Here is a 22534-nt window from a genome sequence, read left to right as displayed (position 1 = left end):
CAAAGACAAGCTGCAAGTCGGCTGCTTCATCAGCCTAAGAGGCAGCAACAGACTAAGCCATTAGCAATTAATTAAAGGTCAACGACATTTAAAACACTAAAGAACACACATCCCAGACTATTTATAATTGGCAATACACTTAGATAAAGCAAGCCATAATCCTGCTGGTTGTTGTCTGCTGCCACTCTCCACTTTACCTGCCTTCCTTTACAAACCATGGGGACCATAGAAGGGTCACCTACAGGGGTGCTCTGCCGGGAATCAGCACCAGTTTCCAACCCTGAGCACTGGCAGTCTGGTCTGAAGCCCACAGACATGAGTCATCATCAGTGAGAGTTTTTCTGATTATTTCAACAGGCATTGGACAGCCTGTAAATATCCTTGCCAAAGACAGTCATTTCTAATACACAGATATCCCCTCTTTCACTGGTTTCAAGACTTTGAAATGGCTAGATTACTCTGTACAGCCAGAGCTGAGACGTTACTCGGCATAACCCCCGCACACACTATTAATAACAGCCCCCGAGGTTAAAATTAAGTTTAAAAATTTGTTAACATTGAAAGTTGAACTCCTCTGACACATGCAGCTGTTACTACTGAGCAGTTTCATAATCCCTTATATCTAGGAAGAACCATACTATCGTTGACTATTAAAAAAAAAAAGGCAAAAGGATATGAAACTCCAAGGCTGGATGAATCTCAGAAATGGCTACACTTTGTCATAACCTCTGTAACAGAAAGAAACTCCGTTTCTTGTGTTTTTTGGTTCCCCCCGCTCCCCCCGCCAAAAGTCCTGAAAGGAATTCTTGCTGAAGGAGTCTTCAGCTGGATCACTCTTGGACCTGGACATTTTTACTGTTGGTGTTGGGTTTTTTATTTTTTGTTATGAAAGAATTAAAATTAAAACTCAGCTATACTACCAAAAAAAACCCCCAAATACACACCCCCCCCCCCCCAGTAGTATTTCATCTCTATACAGATAACGCACTCCTTCCAGAGCCAGGCAGTTTCATTTGCATGTGTCCAATTCTACTCACTTCACTTACGCGGACTTCACTGTCCCTCCAAAACACACACTCAACAAGCCAAACAAGCAACAAAAAAGCCAAAGCAGAAGCCGCCAACCCCCGAGCGACCCACGCACCATCCCTTCGGTTCGGCCGGCGCCACAGGACCTCGCTGCCATCCATCCACGCACAGACTTCCTCTTCTTCTTCCTCCTCCTCCTCCGCCGGGTGGGGACGGGACGCGTCCTTCCCGTCCGCTGCTGCTTTCGCCGGCGCGGACCCGGTGCGTTTCCCCAGACGGGCTGTACGGCCGCAGCGGGGACGGGCGCTGAGGGGAGCGATCGCCAAGTTCGGGGACGCAGCCGGGGTCCCGACGGCGGCGGCGCCCCCTCGGGAAACGAGCGACGTGCGTGGGGACGCGGATAGCCGCCGCCCCGCGGGGACGCAGGGAGACGCGGCAGGTCCGCGGGCAGAAACGCGGAGAGCGGCGCTGCCGCCCGACCCGGCGCCGCCACCCGCCCCACGGTCACGGCGCCGCCGCCGTTCCTTGCCGCGGCCGCCTGCAAACACGGGACGTGCCTCCCGGGCAGCCGGGGCGCCCCAGCAGCACCCGCCGGCCGCCTGTCCTGCCGCAGGCAGACCCCGCTCCCCCCCTCGCTCGCGCCGCCGCCGCGCAGCCCGGAGCCGGGCGGGAGGGCGGGCGCGAGGCTTCAGTGCGGCGCCGCCGCCGCCTGTCACAACTCACTGCCCCGCGCGCCGGAGGCGGCGGCGGCGGCGGCCGCGCGGTCCCGCCCCTCCGGCAGCGCCGCCGCCCGCCCGGCCGGCCCGGCCTGGCTCGGTGTGCCCCGCGGGGCAGCAGCGAGGCGAAGGGCCGGTCCCCGCCGCCCCGCGGGCGCTCCCCTCGCAGCGGCTTGCCCCGCCTCGCCGCCAGCTCCTGCGCCGCCGTGGAGTGGGGGCGCGTCCGGTGCCCGGCGCCAGCCCGGGCGGGAGCCGCCAGGCAGCCAGAGTGCCCGGGAGTGGTGATGTTAAGGGGGAACGGTGCAAGACCCATGTCTAGGTTCAAACAAACCAACAAAACCAAACGTGGGAAAACATGTCATGGGGTTCTTGTCACAAGGAGGTTAAAACTTCAAAATACCTGTTTCTCGGTAGCCAGAGAAAAAGCTTTTCTGAGGCCTGCTGCACCTCTGTGCTTGTGAAGCTCGTGCTGATGTCAATGAAAACGTCAAAGTCGCTGAAACTCAGATCTGTATCTAAAGTGGCAGCTCCAAGTTCCTAATTTCTTCAGGAGACAGGCTAAAAACATATGGCTTACAGAAGGCCCTGAATTAAAGCTGACAGTTTTGTATGCCCTGATCACTGTAGTGTCTAGGTGCATTCCAGTAATGCATGTCACATGTTGTTCTTTCATCTTCTTCCCAGGAGAAGTGGGTGTAGTTGTGTCTCATTGCAGTAAGATTTGTGTGTGTGTATAACTCGGGGGGATTTATTTTAAATTTTGTGCAGAGAGTTTTGATCAACCGTAGACACCCCAGAATCAAAACTCAGTAAAAATGTGGAAAGTCTGGAGCGCCAAGTTCCTGAAGTTCACTCCACAGACAAGACACACACCTGAGAGTATTTGTCTCCTGGAGAAACTCATTTTACCCTTCGGATATCCTTGGCTTGTGTCATGTATCACCTGAAAATAAAGACCAAGAACTAAAATTTGATCTAAAGTGCTACAAGAAGAGAAGGCAGAGGACAAACGGTGGTTTTGTTGTTCTTACCATGCCTTTTGCCAAGGCAGCACAAGTCAGTATTTGGTTGGAGTTCCCTGATTGCTGAAACTTTCCTGTTTGGGAGCATCTCGCAGCTCCAGTCCTGCCCTGCAAGAACTCAGGTTTGGGTGTACAAGGTCAAGCTACTTCAAAAGAATAGGATGGAGTCTTCTTGCCAGCAGGGTATGATAGAAAACAGACGTGGCATTGGCACAGTATAGAACAAAGCTGACTGGAGAGTGACGCTGCAACTGAGCGAAAAATGAGCTATGATCTTGCAAACACTTGCACGTGTGACTTTGTTTACTTCCACGTGTTGCTGCACTTATAGTTAATCCAGATGGCCATGTGATTAAAGATGAATGCATGCACAAGACTGAGAAAGCGTTTAATACTTTCAGAATTGGCTAGGACTACATGCAGGGTTTTTTGTTATTTTGGGGAGTTAGATGCTAATAAGAGAGATAAAAGGTACAATATGAATGAGAACCATGCTTTACAGAAAGAGCTTTCTTTAAGGAGATAGAGAGATTATGTATCACAGGCCAGTTTGGATGGGAAGACGCTGTGCTAGCAGTGCTATGCTTAAATGAGACAATGTACTATGTGTCATTTAAAGGCACAAATACAGAGTTGGAAAAGCAGAACATATAAGCAAGTAAGCCTGGTGGGCAGTTGTTATTTATAGTTACTGGAAGAAGATAGGACATTGTGTATGTGCTTTTTAATTGGCCCAAAATAGGAAATAAGTTCATCTTGTATTCAAGCTCTTTTTACATTACAGGGATAGCACATTATGGGGCTTTGCACTCCTGCCAATGTTCTCTGTCGAAAAAGTAAATTTCCAGTTTTCACAAAGTTGCATATGCCTCCATAAATATACGTTCAGCAGGGGCAATATGCCTTCTTGTTTTAAGATTATACTTTAACACATTTGATTAGAGAGATGCATGTGCTGGAAGTCTGCTGCATTTATTATATTCAAAAAGAAGAAAACCCCCTCAAATTTACGTGTGATACTTCCTTTCTTGTTTTTGGAAAATGACGGTGGCAGACCTGCTAGTCATGCTAAGCCACACAAGCACTTGTTCAGTCTCCTCACGTGACAAAGGAAATGGAACGTAGTTAACTATTTCAAGTAAAATTCTGGTCCCATTGAGGTTAATACATTATTTTGCCTACAGGGTCACAAATTGACACAACTATTTTTAGGACTGATACTGGCAGGGAAATGGGAGGATGATGCTGAAACTCTTCTTTGTCTGATGTGAACTCTTACTGTTCTCGTGAAGATAGCAATTGAATGCCTTATCACACTGAGCAGAGCTGCTGGCTTCAGAACAGAAGGTGGCCTCCTGGAGTTTTTACTTCAGTATCTTGTATTCCTCAGGGAAGGTAACGGAGAAGGAAATAACACCTTCAGCAACCCTGACACAACCTAGTTTTGCAACGAGAAACCTACAGTAGCACCTACGGTCCAAAATGAGCTATCAGCCTCTGGCTCATCACCTTGTCCTGTGGCGCTTTTATCTGAAAAGCACTATAGCTCAGCTCCTTCTTTGAGGTGTGCCACTGACACTCCATGTTGACATGCTTCTGCCTCCTATCTTTGTGTCCAAACTGCTGAGAATAGGGCTTCCACTCCCTTAAAACTGTAGAACAGTAACATCTTCTCAGATACTGCTGGAAGGTTGTGGCAGTATATCCCATGTTTTGGCTTTGGAAGGACAGGGTAGCATTTTGAGAGAAGTGGCTGGCAGTGATCTTTCCATACTGTAGAACATGCACCCTGGAGTCCAGGCCTGTTGCTTGCGCATGGGTCTACAATGACCTTTCTCACAGATCTGAATCTGCTACTTGTGTTGACAAGGTAAATAGGATTGAGGCATCCACAATGCGGGGTTGTGTTTGTGCACCAGAAGAAGAGTTGGAAGAAGCAGCCACCTCTTCTATGTACATTATATGCAACTAGCACCCACAGCCAGAATTAATGAAAAACCTCCACCTCACTGATAAAGACTATGCCACAGACAAAAGCCATTATAAAAATCCTGTTATCATTCACCCCACAAAATAAAGGAGGTGGGGAAAATCTGGCACTGGCTACAGAAGAAAACCTCCAGAGTCTGAATGAATAAGGAACAAGGGATTCATTATCTCCTGTATGATTACAGTTTGCTTTTAGCTTCCTTTTTTTTTTTTCTTCCCCAAACATACCTTATTAAAAATAAAACAAAGGCAAATTGTTCTCTGATGGCTATTCCAGCCTCTGTCAGTGATGTGCATTAGGAAATGGGACAAGTCCACATGACCTCTGTCCTCTGTATCTTTGAGATAATTACACTGTATTTTAGAAAAGCGCTTGAACTATGGTTGACAAGTGCTGTATGCCAGTTCTCTTATTAGAAAACCTCAGTAAAGAAAAACCTGAGCCCTCTGAAACCATCTCAGATTATAGAAGGAAAGCAAATGACACTTACTGATACAGAGGTTAATTCAGCCCTATTATTTAACAGTAGCTTACACTTAGAAGTTTGACTGTAGCATTATGAACTGCAGAAAGTTTTTGTCTCTAGGGTCCCGTTCTTCTGTCAATGGTGATGAAAAGAACTGTGGCTAGGGTAAAGCTATGCTGCAACATACAATTCAAGAAGCATCTTGCTATTTCAAGGTTTGCCTTTTTTTTTTTTTTTCTCATGTTGGGGAAAGTATCACACTTAATGCTTTTCCAGGTTACTCAAGTTCAGTCATTTATTCCTGAGAAGTTTTAGCTTGTTTTTTTTTTAACAGTCTCCTCAACATACTTTTCCTCTACAATGTAAATGATGACATCAGGGTAAAGCAGCAAGCTCTAAAAGTACTCGACTTGGGGAAATTAATTTATTATCAATCCAATCAGAGTAGGATAATGAGAAATAAAATACAATCTTAGAACACCTTCCCCCCCACCCCTCCCTCCTTCATTCCCGATTTCTTTACCTCCTCCCTGCCAGCGGCACAGGGGGATGGGGAATGGGGGTTACAGCCTGTTTATCACACATTGGTTTTGCTACTTCTTGCCCCCAGGGAGAGGACTCCTCACACTCATCCCCTGCTTGTGTGGGGTCCCTCACATGGGAGACAGTTCTCCACGAACTGCTCCAGTGTGGGTCCCTTCCAGCAGTTCGAGACCTTCAGCAGCAGACTGCTCCAGCATGGGCTCCTCTCCCTACATGTCCACAGGCCCTGCAATCTTTCAGCAGAACAGTGTGAGAGTGGGTCTATGCCATCACTTGCTTTATGTTAATTTACAACAGGGCTGCCCAGATAAAGCTGTCTTGGACAACCTTCTCTCAGATGTAGATTACAGTGGCAAAAGGGACTCCTACTGCTCCAGTATGGGCTTCCCACAGGGTCACAGCCCCCTTCAGGCCACACACACCTGCTCTGGCATGGGGTCCTCCACAGGGTGCAAGTGGATGTCTGCTCCACCGTTAACCTCCGTGGGCTGCAGGAGACAGCCTGCCTCACTGTGGTCTTCACCATGGGCTACAGGTGAATCTTTGCTCCAGCACCTAGAGCACCTCCTCCCCCTCCTTCTTCACTGACCTTGGTGTCTGCAGAGGTTTTTCTTTCACATATTCTCACTCCTCTCTCCGGCTGCAATTGCCCAGGTTTTGCACACCCCACTTCTTAAATATGTTACCCAGAGGTGCTACCACCATCGCTGATGGGCTTGGCCTTGGCCACCAGCAGGTCTGTCTTAGAGCCAGCTGGCATTGGCTGTATCGGACATGGGGGAAGCTTCTAGTGGCTTCCCACAGAAGCCACCCCTGTAGCGCCCCCCCTCTCACCCCTAAAACCTTGCCATGAAAACACAATACAAACACATTTCACTTTATCTGCTGTTACAGAGCAGCATTTATTCCGTCAATAAAACACTAGCCTTGCATAGCAACAAATGAACGGTACAGAAAAGGTTGCTACTGGTGCAGCTGGCCTGGACAATTAATACAAAATAGACTACGCATTACTCAAGTTTTTTAGGACACTGGTGCCATATGTCCTAAGAAATGTAAGGCCAGATAAAAAATACTGCTTTTTCACACAATTTATGTTGCACAGTCCTTTCAGATCCACACCAGAGCAGCTGCACTTTCTTCACTGGTTTCCATCATTTTGCAACTCCAGCTTCATAAGCTGGTCCTCAAACTTTTGAATATCTACTTGATGCTTCATTAGGAACTTCCCATTTAAATGAAAAACAGGTATGTCATATTTGTATTTATCATACCACGCTGAGTTCACTGGAAGGGTAATATCCACCTCCTGCAAAATAAACTGTGACAGAAAAGAACTATGTTAGTACCTACTGGACACTGAAAAAACAATACCTGCTTGTCTTTTGTTCAGTATTTTTTTCAGAAATTCAAGGCTGTTTTCTTGGTACTTTTGGATTTATTCTTCCATGTTATAGACAATCGCCCATTTTATGGGTACAAAATGTATGTAGCCACAATCCTTGGCTGCGTGTCTGCAAAGGACTCTCTCCCTAGTCCAGGATGATATTCTTGATCCTCTGTGCAGAACTACTCTCCTGTGAGTACCAACCACAACAAATGCGCAGCTGGCAACACAACCGCTGCCTGTTAGACAGCAGAGTGCAACACCTCTTAATGCTTGTGTTAACAGTTTCTTCCTTCAAGAAAGAGCCCAACTTGGTTGAAGAATGGCAAAAATTGCAATCGCATATAGTTCAAATATTTGAAGTCTCACTTCCCAAACGATACCACTACCTGCCTCATAAAAGTTGCAAACTCCTCTATCAGACCAGGCAACAGTGTTTACAAAAGCAGTGGTTTTAAAAACTATTGCAACAAGGTGTATATTGGTTTAGTTTGCCAATACCTATTTGAGTAGCATTGTCACAAAATGCTTTTGGATAACAAAATTTATGGAAATCAGTGCTGACATTGTCTTGAAGAGGTCAGCCATGAAAAAATAACAGATGCAAATAAATCCAAGCCATTTTCTTTTACAAAGAAAGAATCCTGATTAACTGTTCTTTCTATGTAGAATAAGTATACAGTATTGGAATACATTACCCTTCTCTTATATGGCTCAAGCACTTCTTTTGCTTCATCACATAGAGGGCATGGTTTCTAAAGGAAAATATTCAGACCAACTTAAAGCATACAGTAAAACACACAGATCATTTGTACTGTAAAGTAACATACAAAGACAGAGGTGATCATTACTGTAAATGTGGGTTCCCTCCCCCGCACTACCCTGTTTTACTGCTTTCTAAATCTTTATCAGTGCAGCATGGATGAAAAGAAAATAAACTATTCAGTCACATAATTTAATTATGTCTCATTTGCTATTATTCTTCTCATGGTGCAAATTAACAGTTTTCAACAGCTCTTTCTTCGAAAGGCTGATTCAAGGGCATGGTTTGGAGGGTCATGCACAGACCCTTTCTTTTGGTCAGCAGCAACTACTCAAAGCATTGCCACCACCAGCTGAAAAGAACTATGGGTACCACTCTTGACAGAAGAAACTTCCCTTGATAAAAGGGGAATGAGGTAGTCACATGAGTAATTTCTAATCTGTTTCAGATCCAGTCACTTCGGTCAGTTCAAATAGCAAAAGAAGGTGATTTAAGACACCCTGGCTGACTTTGCCTGAAAGGAATTAAGCGTGATCCTCCAACCTGCAGATCTGGGAGGACAGGAACCTCCAGTCAGCAAGGAGAACTGAAATACAGCTGCCATGTTTTGACCTCTGATGGGGTCAAAGAAAACTTCCCATTTTTGAAAACTCCCCAGTAGTCCACTACAGTTATACAGCTGATCATGCATCATGATCATTAGAGCAGTGTGTACCTGAAAAACTGACCCACATGAAGGCATGTGGCTTCAGCGTTTGTAATGGCAGAATTTGGCCTTTAATTCACACAGCAAAGTATACAGTGGTGAAGATGACAGCTCTGTTCCTCTGCCATGAAATACCTCTCACAGCTGGTAAAGACCTTCTCCTCTCCCTCCCACTTTAAGTCTTCCTAGGGCTTGTTTAAACATGGAGTTGACCTGAAACAGCTAATTCTTGTTTCCTGCGTGTGAATTAATTTGGATTAAATACTCTACTTTTAATTCACATCTAATCTAAAATGTCTTTCCCACACAGACAAGTCCTCATGCTCTGAAAATCTATGCAAGATGCTAAAGATCATCAGTGCTGTGTTCTTGCTAGTTCTTGTTGCTTGTGGAGGGACTGACATACCTGATATTGGTGACTGAAAGGAATGTCCCAGAATCCCGCACATCAGTTTTGTAACATGCCAGGCACCTAACAGGTTAAAGCAGGACATACTTGGTTCCCCTAGGCCTATGGAGAGCTTCTTAACAGAAGTCACATGAAAGCATTTGACAAACTAAGCTGACTCTTAGCAAAGAATATGTTATCGCTGCAAGCTTAAGCACTATGTGGTACTAATAAGATTGCAACTGGTTTAAAAAATCAGATAGTGAACTATTTCAACTAACAGTGAAATCTGTTCGTCCATTTATATTAGTACATATTTTTCAGTAGAACAGTGGCAAAAAGGGACTCCTACTGCTGAGGTACTAAAAATCCCTTCCTAAAGTGACACAGGCTGTGCTGATAGCTAGATCTGTTACACTACACACATGGTGGAAGGGACAGTTTTATTTCTACAGATAATTGCCATTTACGCTGCACACTTAGACCGCAGATTTGTGGTCATTTTAAGCTGGCACTGCTTCTGAAGGAAGCAGAATCATCTTCCTGTCACTGCTTCTTTTGTGCTGGCATAAGCACTCAAAGACCTGCACAGTAGAGCTAGACAGTAGAACTGATCTCAATTAATAGTAACCTTGCCAAAAAAAAAAAAAAAGGTTGGTTTTTATCTGGAGCAGTTGCATGAATGTTTGTGTTGACTTAAAAGCAGCCTGCAAGGGGAAAACCATTTGGCAATGCTAGCTTCCATCAGTCTGAAGTGGCTGCAGAAGTCATAGCTCCCTCCTTCCTTCTCCCCCTCTTTCCTCCTTATTCTTAAAAACAGAAAGGAGGGAAAAATGAGTTAATTAGCATAAACTAAGAGTGCAGATCAGATTTATTTTTATTGAATTTTGCTTTGCAATTCCCAGGGGTATCAGTCATCAAAAACATTTTAAGTTAAAAACATGTTCAACAAGAGGCCACTTTAAAGAATCATTTGAACTCTACTATTAGAAAATTTGATTTCATACAGTGTCTTATTGGTTAGAAATTTTAAGACACAAAAATCATACAAAAAGCTTTTTTCCAGTTATTAACCCAAACACAAGCTTCTTATTCCCTACCTTATCACATCTGGATTATGAATGAGTTGATGTTGAATCAGGAAGGGGGAGAGAGACCTGTAACTTTAAAGTTTAATTCTTACAGCATACATTGCTCTGATTAATAAACAGATGGTGACCTTCTATTTTTTAACCTATTCATAGGTTACACAGTTTAAAAACTCCTTTAAGGCTAGGGATGGAATAAGCAAACATTGTGGAGGAGAAGGAAATTATTTTAATCGCATCTCCAACAAATACTGCCATACTGATGTCAACATTCCCAGTGCTTTGCATTTCTAGTTGTTCTCCTCTTGAAGGCTACATCAACCATACAAATGTAGCACAGGCCGCCATGTGCCATCCCATCTAAAAGTGCAGGAGACCTCTGCAGATAACACAGGCTCTTGATGACACTTCATGGAAGGTGACAGTTCACAAGTGACCATTCCTGCTCATTGCATCTGTTTTCTAAATATGCTTAAGAATCCTATCTGCTCGTGCCACAGACAATTTTTGCCTGCATTTTATTCCTGTTGGCGTCTCACAGCCAATAAAGCAAAAAGAGGGCAATGCACAATCTACTTTTTCCTCAAATGCTACCAACACTACTTGGATATATTTTCAGTCTCACAGGTAGTGCTGAAATTAAACATAAATGCTTTGAAGAGCCTACTTTGGCTGTTGTCCTGGATAGATTACGTGTAACAGCTCCCCCATTCTCCACTTCCAGGATGAAGCACTGGCAGTTAGAGAACAATTTTCAATTAGTAAATGGACCGTAGCATCTCTGAGACACAACGATTTTGGAATTTTCATTTGTTGGTTTTAACTGCTTGCTTGCTACAATGAGAGTAGGACTGTGCTGTCAAGCCTGGTGTATAAAAGACCTCCAAAGTAAAATGCCCAATACTACACAAATTTGAAGGGGACAAAAAGCACGGCCAAGCCCTTTCATCTGGGATTCATGTATATGAAAGCTGATAAATACAGTCTTTCCTAGCTTTATTCTGTAAACAGCTTTTACCTTGGTGAATAAAGTCAACACTGGCTTATTCGCACTGGCTGAACAGAGTTGTCTCCCCAGTGGACTGGATGAATGCCTTGCTAGTTGCAGTGTTCTGCTCAGAAAACAAAGCACTGTCATCCTGTTAAGGCAAAACCAAAATGTTTAATTGTTTTGGGGCAAGTTATAGCTTACAAAATTTAATGTTAAGATAAATGTGATACTTCAGTTGCAGTTCTAAAATACACACAATCAAAACATTTTCCCAGGATTTTCATGCTCGCAGTATCAATCAAAACAATGGTTTACTATGCAGCAGGCCAGAAACTCTGCGTAGCTCAAAAAGCGTAGTTCCATTTAAAAAAAAAACCAAACACCTGTTTTCCTGCTGAAATGACTCTTTTAAATTCCCTAAAACAAATGCTGACATAAATGCATTACGCTGTTTCAACTGCATAGATGCCAGTAAAAATCACATATTAACAAACTGCAAAGTGCTGTGTTTTGAACCTCAGTAATCTTGCTGCAGAGCTTGACATATTCTACTTACTAGAAATTATTCCACCAAAAAACTAATCAGAACATTAATATAATGCTTTCTGCAGTGAATAAAAAGCTGCAGCCAAGACAATTTAACTTGGTAACAGTAAAAGCACGCACATTGCCTTGAGTCCTTGCTGCAACAGCAAATTAATTTATGAAAGATGTTGATGGGTTTGTGACTTCTTTGGGAGAGTAAATTTAGCATTGTTGAAGGGTGATGTATTGGAGACTTGAAACCACCTCTTCATAATAACACTACTAACAACAATGCTGCCTCCAAACTTGTGTCTTAATGGGACCTTTACAAAGCATTTTAGGACTGAAAGGCAAAAAACAGAAGCAAAAAGGAAGTCTGTACAGAGACTACTGGCAGACGTGACACTTGACATCAGAATTTACACTTGGAAAATCAAGTCCCTCTTACATAAAGCCAGACTGCTTCTGTTCTACTAACTACAGCTAACCACAAACACACAATGTAATGGCACAAGTTTAAACAACTCAAGCGTCAGCAGGACTATGGTGCAACTGACGAGCGTGGTTTAGGATATTCAGTAAAAAAGGGCCTAGTACATTCACTGAATCTCTCAGTACTAATGTTACATAGTTTTGGTTTAAGACAGTTTAGCCAGCAAAACTGCTAAGGAAGAACAAAACATTGCAGTGGACTCTAAACTTAAAGCTACTTAGCTGCCATGTTTCTAAGCAACGATCACAAGAAGAATCAAATGGGTGACATGAAGCTGCTCCACCAGCCTTACTGCACTGTAAAAAGACACCTTTTTTTTTTTTTTTCCAGAAGACTCTGGTAAGGGTAACTTGCCATGTTTCCAGAAGTTTCAACAGAGCAAATACAAAAGTTACAGCCTAAATTATCAAATTTCAGATGCTTGGAAAAAATAATTTTTTTTTTTTCATTGACCATGTAACAATAAAGTTGTCTAAAACAGGGTATTCTGCAACAAACGGGCTTTGGGTTTACTGTTTAGTTTGGGACAGAAAGGGTTCTTTGTCTGTATATGTCAGCTGCAGGGGCAGAATAGTACACTTGCTGTCACTGTAAAATTGCAGGTGACTGGCACAGCACACACTGCCACTGGTCACAGTCTTTGGCAGCTACTGCACTGGTTTTACTTAGCCAGGTGGAAATCTAATTGTCTGGGATTTTGCATACTAAATATAAAAATAAGCTTGGAACCTTTTGGAAAAATGCAAATTTCGATGTCAGTAAATAGCCTCAGTCATACTTTGAAATTTTTACATCCACAGTAAATAGGTTCCTGGAATGGATGTGATTTTGGCATAAAAAATTGCAGCATGTCGGCCTGCTCACATGCAAGATAAAAATGCCAAAACAGTTTGCATTCTGGCAAGGTTTTTAAAGAAATGCTTTTGTTGACAGCCTAGCAAGACAAATATTGTGCCTTAAAAACAAGGAAAATGCCCCCAAATTGTTCTCTGAACAGCAGAATGAATAAAGCCTAGATTATATACACATATGTGTATAAAAAGGCTCCAGTTCACTCCTTTATACCCCCTTTTTTGATTCCTCAATGGTCTGATAATTTTAGTTCAGTGGACAGCTCCTACTAAAACTTCAACTTAAGGGGAATGAATAAAACAGTATCAGTACTCAAGCTTCACAAAAATAAATAAGCTAGCACAGCATCTTACTTTGTTACCAATTTTAAATAATTATAAGCAACAGTGACTTTGGAATTCAGGAGGAAGTCTTCATTGACCAGTACTACTGTAGCAAGAGTCTGCTGTTTCCAGAGTTAGCTTAAGATGGACTGAATGTTTTTATAAATAACCTAAGGAAAATAGAGTCCTGGCTGTCAATTTATTCAACTGCGTAGAACGATACTAAGGCCACACTATAACGCCAGTTACAAAAAGACTTGAAGGACTAATCCCGATTTATAAAGTGATGTCAGTCTCTATCCAGGCCCCAGTCATGCTCTGCTTTTCCATCAACATAAACCAGTCCGAGACATCTACCCTTGAGGGAAGGTGAGATACCGTCAGATGGCATCATGTTCCCATAGTACAGATGATATAGCTTGACTTCCCTACACTTCTGAAGCCCACAGTTGCCAGACAGCATCATTAGGAAGGAGAGCAGTCAGACCTGCTGCATTTAACCTTAGCTAAAGCATGGTGCAACTTCACTGATTTGCAGCCAAGGCTCTGCCCCCATAGAAATTTGCTTTTAAATTAGTAGAATTTACTTATCTGATTTTATTGGATGAAATAAGAGGTTGTGGACAAAACCAAATAGCAGTGGTTTTGCACAAACACTGAAGGGTTACTGTAAAGAGTTACATATAGCTGCTATTGATCAGCAGCTGATGAAAGAAAATATACAATCACTCATCAGGCAAATCTACTGCAGCAGCTCAGTTTATCTGAACAGCATCCCAGAGCCACATGGGTGTTTAGTGCATTCACACTACCATTGTGTGAACAAGCAGATTACCAACACTGACTGGCCTGCGCTAAACTGAGCAACATTTCTGGAATGCAGAGCTCCAACCTCAGAGGTCACTTCCACACCGGTTTCATCACTGACAAAAAGAAAGGAAAGCATTGCACAGACACCTCACGGCGTTCTTATCCTGCTCACATCTGTATCATATCTGTCTTTTGCTATGAAGAAACTAAAATGCTAAAAGCACACACAAAATCTTTCAACATGGTTATTCTGGAGCTCTCTTTAACCTAACCCCAAGTAGCTATAAAGATTTGATTGAGGAACAAAATTAATATGTAAATATAAAGAAGGACACTTGCAAACTTCAGAACTTACCCTCCCCTACACTACAATGCTACAGAATGATTTAACAGCTGATCATTGTAAGTCTGGACTTGGCCCATGCTGTATTTTCTGAAGCCAAATTGGACTAATTTCCTGTTAACAGAATTTCTATCACCTAATAAATCCATGTCTGCTGGAAAAATAGAATGTGACACTAAAACTAGCCATTATTTAGATGAGATAATTACCTGTATAAACCTTATCTTAGCATCAACCAAGGAAAGACAAGCATGGCTCATTTTTTCTCCACCTATGTACCTTATAATGGTGCCATTTCTCTTACTAAATAATCTCAGCTTCAAGTCACCAATATACTCCTGCTCTGTGGCTCTGAATGTTTTACATACATAATTATCAACATATTTGTACAGGACTATGTCCTGCTGTTTTCCATGGATTTGTACACATATACATGAGGATGAAATTATGTAAAACTTGCAGGCACTTGTCTGTATACACTTTACATTCATGTAGTATTTGATTTTGGAACCCCAACGTGCGGTTGACAGAAGATGGGGATTGCCTGGACAAATCATACCTCTTTCTGCAAGGTAACAGTAACACATCAGGAACATGGAAAAATGTTATACTGAAAATGTTCTAGACATTTTCTAGCTATTTGTCTTAAAAAAACTTTTTAAGTGTCTATTAAACTGACTCCTACCCTCCATTTAATGCTCAGTCTAATAGGACAGAGGAATATCAATTGAAAGAGAATGGGGAAAGCAATCAGACACAAATGTAAGAATACATGCTGATGGCTCAAGTGAGTGGTGGTTTAAAACTGCGTTCTTCTGTTGCCTCTCCTTCAAAACCAGCTATGGTCATCAAGGAAAGCAAACTTGCTGGTGGTCTGCTGTTGTCAGTCTGATTACTTACCAGGGAAATGCTGAACAATAAAGTACGGTGCCACAGGAAGAGACCAAGGAGCACGCCTGAGCAGGGACACCAACTCCTGTAGTTGCTGAGATACCCACAAGGCTTTTACCCCTGTGAGCCTTTCAGAAGAGGCACGCCAAACACAGGAAAATCTTGAACTTCTTTTTGCAAACCCATGTAACTCTAAAGGTCTTCAGCAAAGAATCAGGTTTTTACATCAACTCAGAATTCAGAAACATCACCAGTAATACCACTTGTTTCTGTGAGGTGATGTTATATATCAATCAATGCACATTTCTATACATTTTCTTCACCAAGCTACAGTAATATGGGGTAAATGCTTCAAGGCCATTGCATCCCATCCCAAAAATTATTAAAACTATAATTTCATCCTAATGTGCATCCTTGTTTTGTTTAGTGATCCCTCCAGAGGTATCCATTCTAGACTCTGGTCCAAAGCCCGTATTCCAAATTTCACACAATTTAAAAAACATTCAATAGGTTGCTGTAATGGCCATGATGATTTCTGAAGACCAAAGAACTTGCATATACAATTCACTGTTATCATAAAGGAAAATTCTAACAGGGTTTAAAAGCCTGTTTTAAACATCTCCATTTGAAAACTTTTTAGCTAAAAGATCCACTCCCCTCGAGGGCCAGGGCCAAGCCAAACCGGGTAAAGTGTATCCAGAGGTCTTGCCATTATGGCCTGTGTTGAGAAAGCCCGACTTCTTTTGGTGACGTTTTCTAAACCAATAATGCCCTCTACAGACAGAGGAGTCGGAGCCCCTTAAGAAACAACAGAGCGCAAGAGACTTGCCAGTGACGGCTGCGCCGGGCTCAGACAGCGGCGCCCCGCTCGCCTGGGCGCCCCGCCATCCTGCCTCCCTCCGCCCGGCTTCTGTCTTCCAGGGCGGCCTCCTCAGGCCCGCTGCGGGAGGGGCACTGCCTCCCCGGCCCTCCGGAGGCCCGCGCCGCCAGCGCCGGGAAGGCCCCTGCGGCCGCTGTTCAGGCCCCGCGGCCCGGCGCGGCCCAGCCCCGGCGCCCAGCACCTTCCTGCGTTAAGTCGGGGGGGCCGGGGGCGCTCACGGGGCCCCGCACACCGGCCGCGGCTTCCGGCAAGGCCCGGAGCTGCGCACACTCACCTCGCCGCCGCTGCCGGCCGCCCCGCTCCGCCCCCGCGGCGTCACGGCGCGCGCTCTCGGCGAACCGCGAATGGGGGCGGGCACCGCCCCGCCCGGGCAGGACGCGCGGCCTCGCGGGCCCGGCCTGGCGGGAGGCAGCCCCCGCCTCCATTTCGGCGCCCCCCGCTGGTCGCCCGCCCCGCCCCGCCCCGCCCCGCAGGTAGCCTCCCTGCGCCCGGGAGCTCCGGCGAAGCCGTCTGCGAGCTCCGACGAAGCGCCCCCCGGCCGCCCTAGCCCCTCCAGAGCAGCCCCCCGCCTCTCCAGCCGTGCCTCCTTTCTGTGAGGTCTCGCCGGCGGGAGGCGGTCGCCCTGGCTCCTGCGGGTGCCCTCCCCGGGCCGGAGGAGCCCCTGCAGCCGGCGCTGCCCGGCTCTCCCGCAGCTGTGCGCTCAGCCAAAACTGGGCGCCCCTTTTTTGCTGCTGGAGAGGGTTCTAGCTTGCAGCCTCGACCCTCTGCCGCGCTGAGCTCCCCTGCTTCTCTTACTCTGTGCTCTCCGACGTGTATCAAAAAGCAGCCGGCTGTCTCATCATCTTCTCCTCCAGCTGCCATGGATGTGCAGGGCCTGGATTTTGGCCACCCACTCAGGGTGACAAATGAATAGGTAGAACGGAAAAACCCCCACATTATTAGAGTGTATCATTCAAGCACAAAGGGTCACAGTAATGAGAGCACACAGGGCTCATATGAGAAAGGTGCGGGGAAAATACACGGGGAAATTTGTAGGCAACTTACGTAGAAAGGCAGAGATTTCCACTAAGCAAAAGACCAGTCCTGCAGGTTTTTTTGCTCATGCTGCTTCTATTGGCTTCAAATGGAGTAAGTGGGCTTTAATTTAATTTCTTTCCTTTGAAATTGTGGTAAGTTTAATGTAATAAAATAAAACAATGGACCTAGATTGTCTTTTTGATAGTATGTATTTCAGTTTTAGTGAGACTTTCCACTTCCCTGTGACTCAAGCAGCAGCAATGCTAGATAAAATAGATTTTTATTAAACATGTGATATGTTGCTTTTTTTATTTTTACTGTTTAAAACTTAATGCAGGCAGCAAGTATAGCCATGACAGAGTGTAATGTTAGGAAAAAGATTGGGAGACTACAGACATCCGTTATAAACATGATACTCTACTATAATTTTCATTAACAGCTGGAAGCATTACATGATATCTGTGCTAAGCAAATAGTGGGTGATATGAAGCTGGGATCAAACAATAATATTTTGGAGTATATGAATAAATCCAAATTAAATTTGCAATAGGCTCAAATTAACACAATGGGATTCAGTAAAAGCAGGAAAGAGACTCATTTCAGGAAGTTATCAAGCTGACCATCCCAGGGAGAACTCTTTCCCTGCTGAAAGGAATTGCCATGAAACGGTGAGTTTTTTGTCCCCTGTGTTGTGCCAGACACTTGGCCACAGAGAGGGCCCCTGAGTAAAAAAAATGTGTAGTGTGCCCTTGTTTGCTCTTGATGCTCTGTTTGGCTACTCTGCAGCATTTTAGTTGTCAGGTGTGTTCGTTTTCATTTCTCCAGAAAAGTGTTTTAAATAAAAAATAGCAAGTGTTTACTGCTGGGCAATGAAAGCTGTAGGCTCATGTCCTTTTAGTTGCTGTATTTCTGTCAGGATTTTGGTTGTGCTTTTGTAGCTGTTCCTAGGCTGAGAGTGAGAGACAAATCTTCTGGGCTACAGACTCAAGTCAACTTCCCCTCTTCTTCTGTGCTGTGGGAAGTACAACAGCATTGTAGGGCCTCCAGGAGAGCAGTCTCACTGCTGACGTGATGTATCTAATTAAGTAGCAGACTTAAACTGACACAAGGATTAGTGAGCTCTGGATCCTAGTGACTCATTTTCAGCCACTGTCATAATCCCTTCTGTTGCACATACATGTAATGCTGGCAGCTGACACTGGCTGCTCATTTTTGTGTTAGAAACAGAAAATCCGGTATCAGACTTTGGCATTTGGCATTGGTATGTGCTAGACCTATCAAGCCTCACATGAGGGAATCGCTGAACTGGCTTCCACCTGGATTTTAATTTCTGAGAAGGGGTGGAAGGAAGACATTTAGGGGGAGGGCAATTTCAGCAGAGGCTGGTTGAAAAGCAGGGCTAAGTAGATAAGCATGTTCTTGACATCTCAGGTCCCACAGCAGTTTTAGTCCTCTCACTCCAAAAATGAGTGTAGCCTACTTTGGCATCCGTGTCTAGGATTTCCAAAGGAACCTAGAGAAGACAGGCACACAGCTCCCAAACTGGTCATTTTATTTAACAGAATTGCTGCTGAAGCCAAGTAGTGCTCTGGCCGTGTTTTCTTCCTGATTGCAATGTGATTGTTGTGTTGCCTAACTCAGTCCGACCATTAACCAAACCACTAACTGGCCCTGCTGAGGTAACTGTTCAGAATGGCATTTGTTTGACTGTATATTGTTTGCAAGAGAAAAATATCTTTCAAGAGCTTTCAGTCTTACATTGTCACTTGTATTTATTCGATCTATGTTTAGGTGTATCTAGTGTTGGCTGCTTTCACCCTTAAACCAGATTTTTTATAATCTGGGATAAATATGTTAAAAAAAAAAAAAAAAAGGAAAGAAAAAAGAGGGTTCCTTATACTACAAATTTCTGCAAAGACAATTTAGAGTGCTTTGTAATTGACTAGTTTTGTTTTGGCAGGTTTCTGGTACATCATTGTGGATAGTTCAGTGCAAAGTTACCTTTGGTTTTAATATGTTAGTTATGTAGTAAATCTTCTTTAATGTCCATAGTGATTTGAGAAGAAAAATATTACAAATGCATAAAGAATTATTGCCTTAGAACATGCATCACTATTGCTGTGCTTAGGAATAAGATGTATTGTTGTAAAGTTTGCTATTTAAAAGTGTATTCTGCTATTTGAAAGCGGTTGAACTCCACCCTATTTTTCATTCTGTCACATAGGATGGCTTTAAATATCGAGGGCTGTTTGACTCAGTGATTAAATTTGCTGCATAGGCATCCTGCTGCGGTGCACTAGTCTTCCTATCTTTTTTTGCATATCTCTTAAATAAAGTGTGCAAATGTGATGGATTGCTGTTCCCAATGGCCTTCAATTAGATTCTGTTCCAGATTTCTTTTTTATTTCCCTGGTATTTTGACTTAATGTATGGTTTCGTGGTTTTGTATCTGATATATATCACAATATGCTTTACATTACCTTGCATGGTTTCCTTTATTTGGACATTTAATAAATATTGTATTTAAAATGCAGTGTAACACTTTTCAAAGATTAGTTGTCCATTCCTTTCCTTAATCAATAAGTAGCAAAAAAAAATAGCATAGGATAAGATAGGATGGGATAGGATAGGATAGGATGGGAAAGGATAGGATAGGATGGGGTAGGATAGGATAGGATAGGATAGAATAGAATAGAATAGAATAGAATAGAATAGAATAGAATAGAATAGAATAGAATAGAATAGAATAGAATAGAATAGAATAGAGAAGTTCCAGTTCATCACGTATCAGCCCAATGTTTTTCTTCTCTTGCTATTAACTTAAAAGGCCCTTTCTTGTTGTCTGACACAACACTGGCCAATTTCAGCCCTAGTTGAGCTTTGGCCTTTCGTGCAATTGGGATCTGGCTCTTCCTCTGGGGCCTGACAGCAGCTCTTGGCACCAAAGCCAGCAGCCACCTTATGTCCCTCCCCTAATCTTGTGTGGCCAGCTAGGCTGCAGAAGGGGTCATGGACTGGTGTGTGAGAGGAGGGCGAGGGGCCCTGGGGAGTGTGGAGATGTGCTGCCATTTCTGCAGGGTCCACTTGCAGCAGAGCACAGCTGTGCCAGGGAAGTCCTGCAGAGAGCATGCGCTGGGGAGGGGTGGTGGAGGTGGTGGTGAGAGTCACTGGGGAACTGGCGATGCCCATCTGCCAAAGATGGGTCCTTTCCAAGCAGAGGAGAAGAAACCCCAGTGCCAAGGCTGGATCTGGAAAAGCAGGAAGAAAGCCTGGGCTTGAGGGCAGCAGCCTGTCCATCTTTCTCAGCTCATGTCCCAATAGCACTTAAATGAAGTGAAAAAGGGCCCAACAAGACCAGACAACACGACTTAATGGCACTCAGATCAGCACAAAGAGACCCCTCAGGTCTGTAGGGCCAGGCCCCACAACGCTCAAATCAGGGAAAACGGCCCCTTCAAGAGCAGACGGCCAGGCCCCACAGCACTGCGCTCTGGGGAGAGATGCCCAAGCACCTATCAAAGCAGGGCAAGGAGGCTGAGCAAGAGCAGAGGGAGAAGCTCCATGGGGCTCTGCTAAGGACAAGGAGAGAAATGGTGGGTGTAACCCCAGGAAAAGGGGGAGAAAGCAGCACGGGTGGGGAGAGCAATGCCCCCTGCACTGTTAATCACACCAAGACTTCCTCTGCAGTTTTCAGGCCTTTATTTTCTTTCACTGCCTGACAGACTCAGAGGGCCAGGAGCCCTTGAGGGCTGACACATGCCCCAACTGCTGGCCCAGCCCTGCTTTCGGCAGCGCCTGGGGCGTTCTTCTAGCGCTGCCGGTGGGGTGGCCTCTTGTTTGGAGGTGAAGAGGCCTCAGGGCTGCCGGCCGTCCTCTTTGGGGATCCAGGCACATGCAGCAAGAGGGTTCACTGGTGGATAACACCTCATGGCTTCCCTGGGGTGATGAGCGGTGGGGCACAGGCAGGCCCTGGGAACCGGCGGGCTGGAAACGTGTGTCCTGGGACCAGCTGTAGAGGTGCAGACCTGGAGCTGGGCAGCACTGGCCTGTGGGCAATTTGTTTGCTTTGACAGACCTAGACTGCTGAGAGCCTTCTGAACGACTTGCGGGCCAGCACGTGCCCCAGCTGCTGGCCTGGCCCTGGTCTTGGCAGCTCCTGGGGCCTGGCTCTAGTTTTGCCGGTGGGGTGGCCTCTTGGGTGGCTGGGAAGAGTCCTGGCAGCTGCTGGCCCTCCTCTTTGGGGGTCACCGTGGCCCCCCAGGGGAGCGATCCCTGCCCTGTCTGGGGGCGGAGGGACCTGTCACAGCCTCCTGTGAATCTTCCTGCAACCCGTCCTGCTCCCCGTGGGTGGGAACAGGGGCGTTGGGAGGGTGGCTGGGACCTCCACGAAGAGCAGCAGTTGAGGTGCCAGGGTGCTCCTCTTCATCACCTCCAGCAGGGCTGCCGGCAGGGTCTGGGCCAGGGGCAGGAGACCCTCTTCGGGAGGCAGCAGGACGAGGGGCTGGCCTCACGCTCCTGGGCGCCATGGCCCTGCTCCAGGCCCAGCAGACGGTGAGCCTCCCCGCTGCAGCGTTGCATGGCGACATTGATGAACTGCTGCACAAATGTCACCGCGTGATCCTGGAGGGCAGCCTTCAGCAGGAAGAGCCTGTCCCCGTCTCCTTGATGGACCAGGTCCTCTTCATCCAGACCAGGACTTCTTCGTCCAGCCCAGACAAGCCCAGGACAGACCGGATGAGATCCTCAAACACGACGGCCACTAAAGGCTCCTCTGCAAAGTCGAGCCCCAACTGCTCTTGCAGCTAGGGCAGAAAGTGTTGGAGGAGAGCAGGGTGGTTGTCAAAAAGAGATGCCCAGGTGTCAGGCTGGAGGCCGACCAGAGGAGCCCTGGGCACCGAGTCCCCTGCCAGGGCGCATTTGGGGTCCTGGGCAGGAAGGAGACTGACAAACCAGAGGGGCTCAGGGGAGGCAAGGAGGGCCTGCAGGGCTGGTGCTGGTTCAGCGTGGAGCAGAGAAGGCATCAAGGCACCTCACAGCACACCCTGGTCCCCTTGGGGAAGGCATCAAGGCTCTTCCCAGCACTGCCTGGTGGGAGGGTGAGAGGCGGTGGCATCTCCTGAAACTAGAGAGGTTCAGGCTGGCAGTAAGGACTCAAACCCAAAATCCCTGTGGATCCTGAAGTACTGGAGTGGGTTGCCCAGAGAGATTGTGGGATCCCTGAGCCTGGAGGTCAGCCTTCATGACCGGAGTGGCCACAACCCAGAGCACAACTGACACAAGCCTGTGAAGGGATGCTCGCTCAAGTCCCAGA

At 45.5% G+C, this 22534-nt stretch overlaps 1 protein-coding gene across 2 annotated transcripts; it reads right to left on the bottom strand.

Moving 5' to 3' along the window:
* Positions 1 to 6637: 6637 nt before the first annotated feature.
* Positions 6638 to 16494, bottom strand: CZH5orf63 (chromosome Z C5orf63 homolog). Of its 2 annotated transcripts, none has more exons than XM_086479553.1 (4): positions 16481 to 16494; positions 11117 to 11237; positions 7852 to 7908; positions 6638 to 7087 (listed from the first exon to the last, which is right to left on the bottom strand). In XM_086479553.1, exons 2-4 carry the CDS (start codon positions 11234 to 11236, stop codon positions 6908 to 6910), a joined length of 357 nt encoding a protein of 118 aa, XP_086335679.1. In that variant the 5' UTR covers position 11237; positions 16481 to 16494; the 3' UTR covers positions 6638 to 6907. The 2 variants fall into 2 exon arrangements, with proteins under 2 accessions (XP_086335679.1, XP_086335678.1); XM_086479552.1 differs by lacking the exon at positions 16481 to 16494 and adding an exon at positions 15336 to 15627.
* Positions 16495 to 22534: the final 6040 nt, after the last annotated feature.

This window comes from Leptosomus discolor, chromosome Z, assembly GCF_034619465.1.
Source record: "Leptosomus discolor isolate bLepDis1 chromosome Z, bLepDis1.hap2, whole genome shotgun sequence".
Lineage (NCBI taxonomy): Eukaryota > Metazoa > Chordata > Aves > Leptosomiformes > Leptosomidae > Leptosomus > Leptosomus discolor.
The sequence above is the reverse complement of the archived record's forward strand: the minus strand, read 5'-3'. Positions and strand labels throughout refer to the sequence as shown.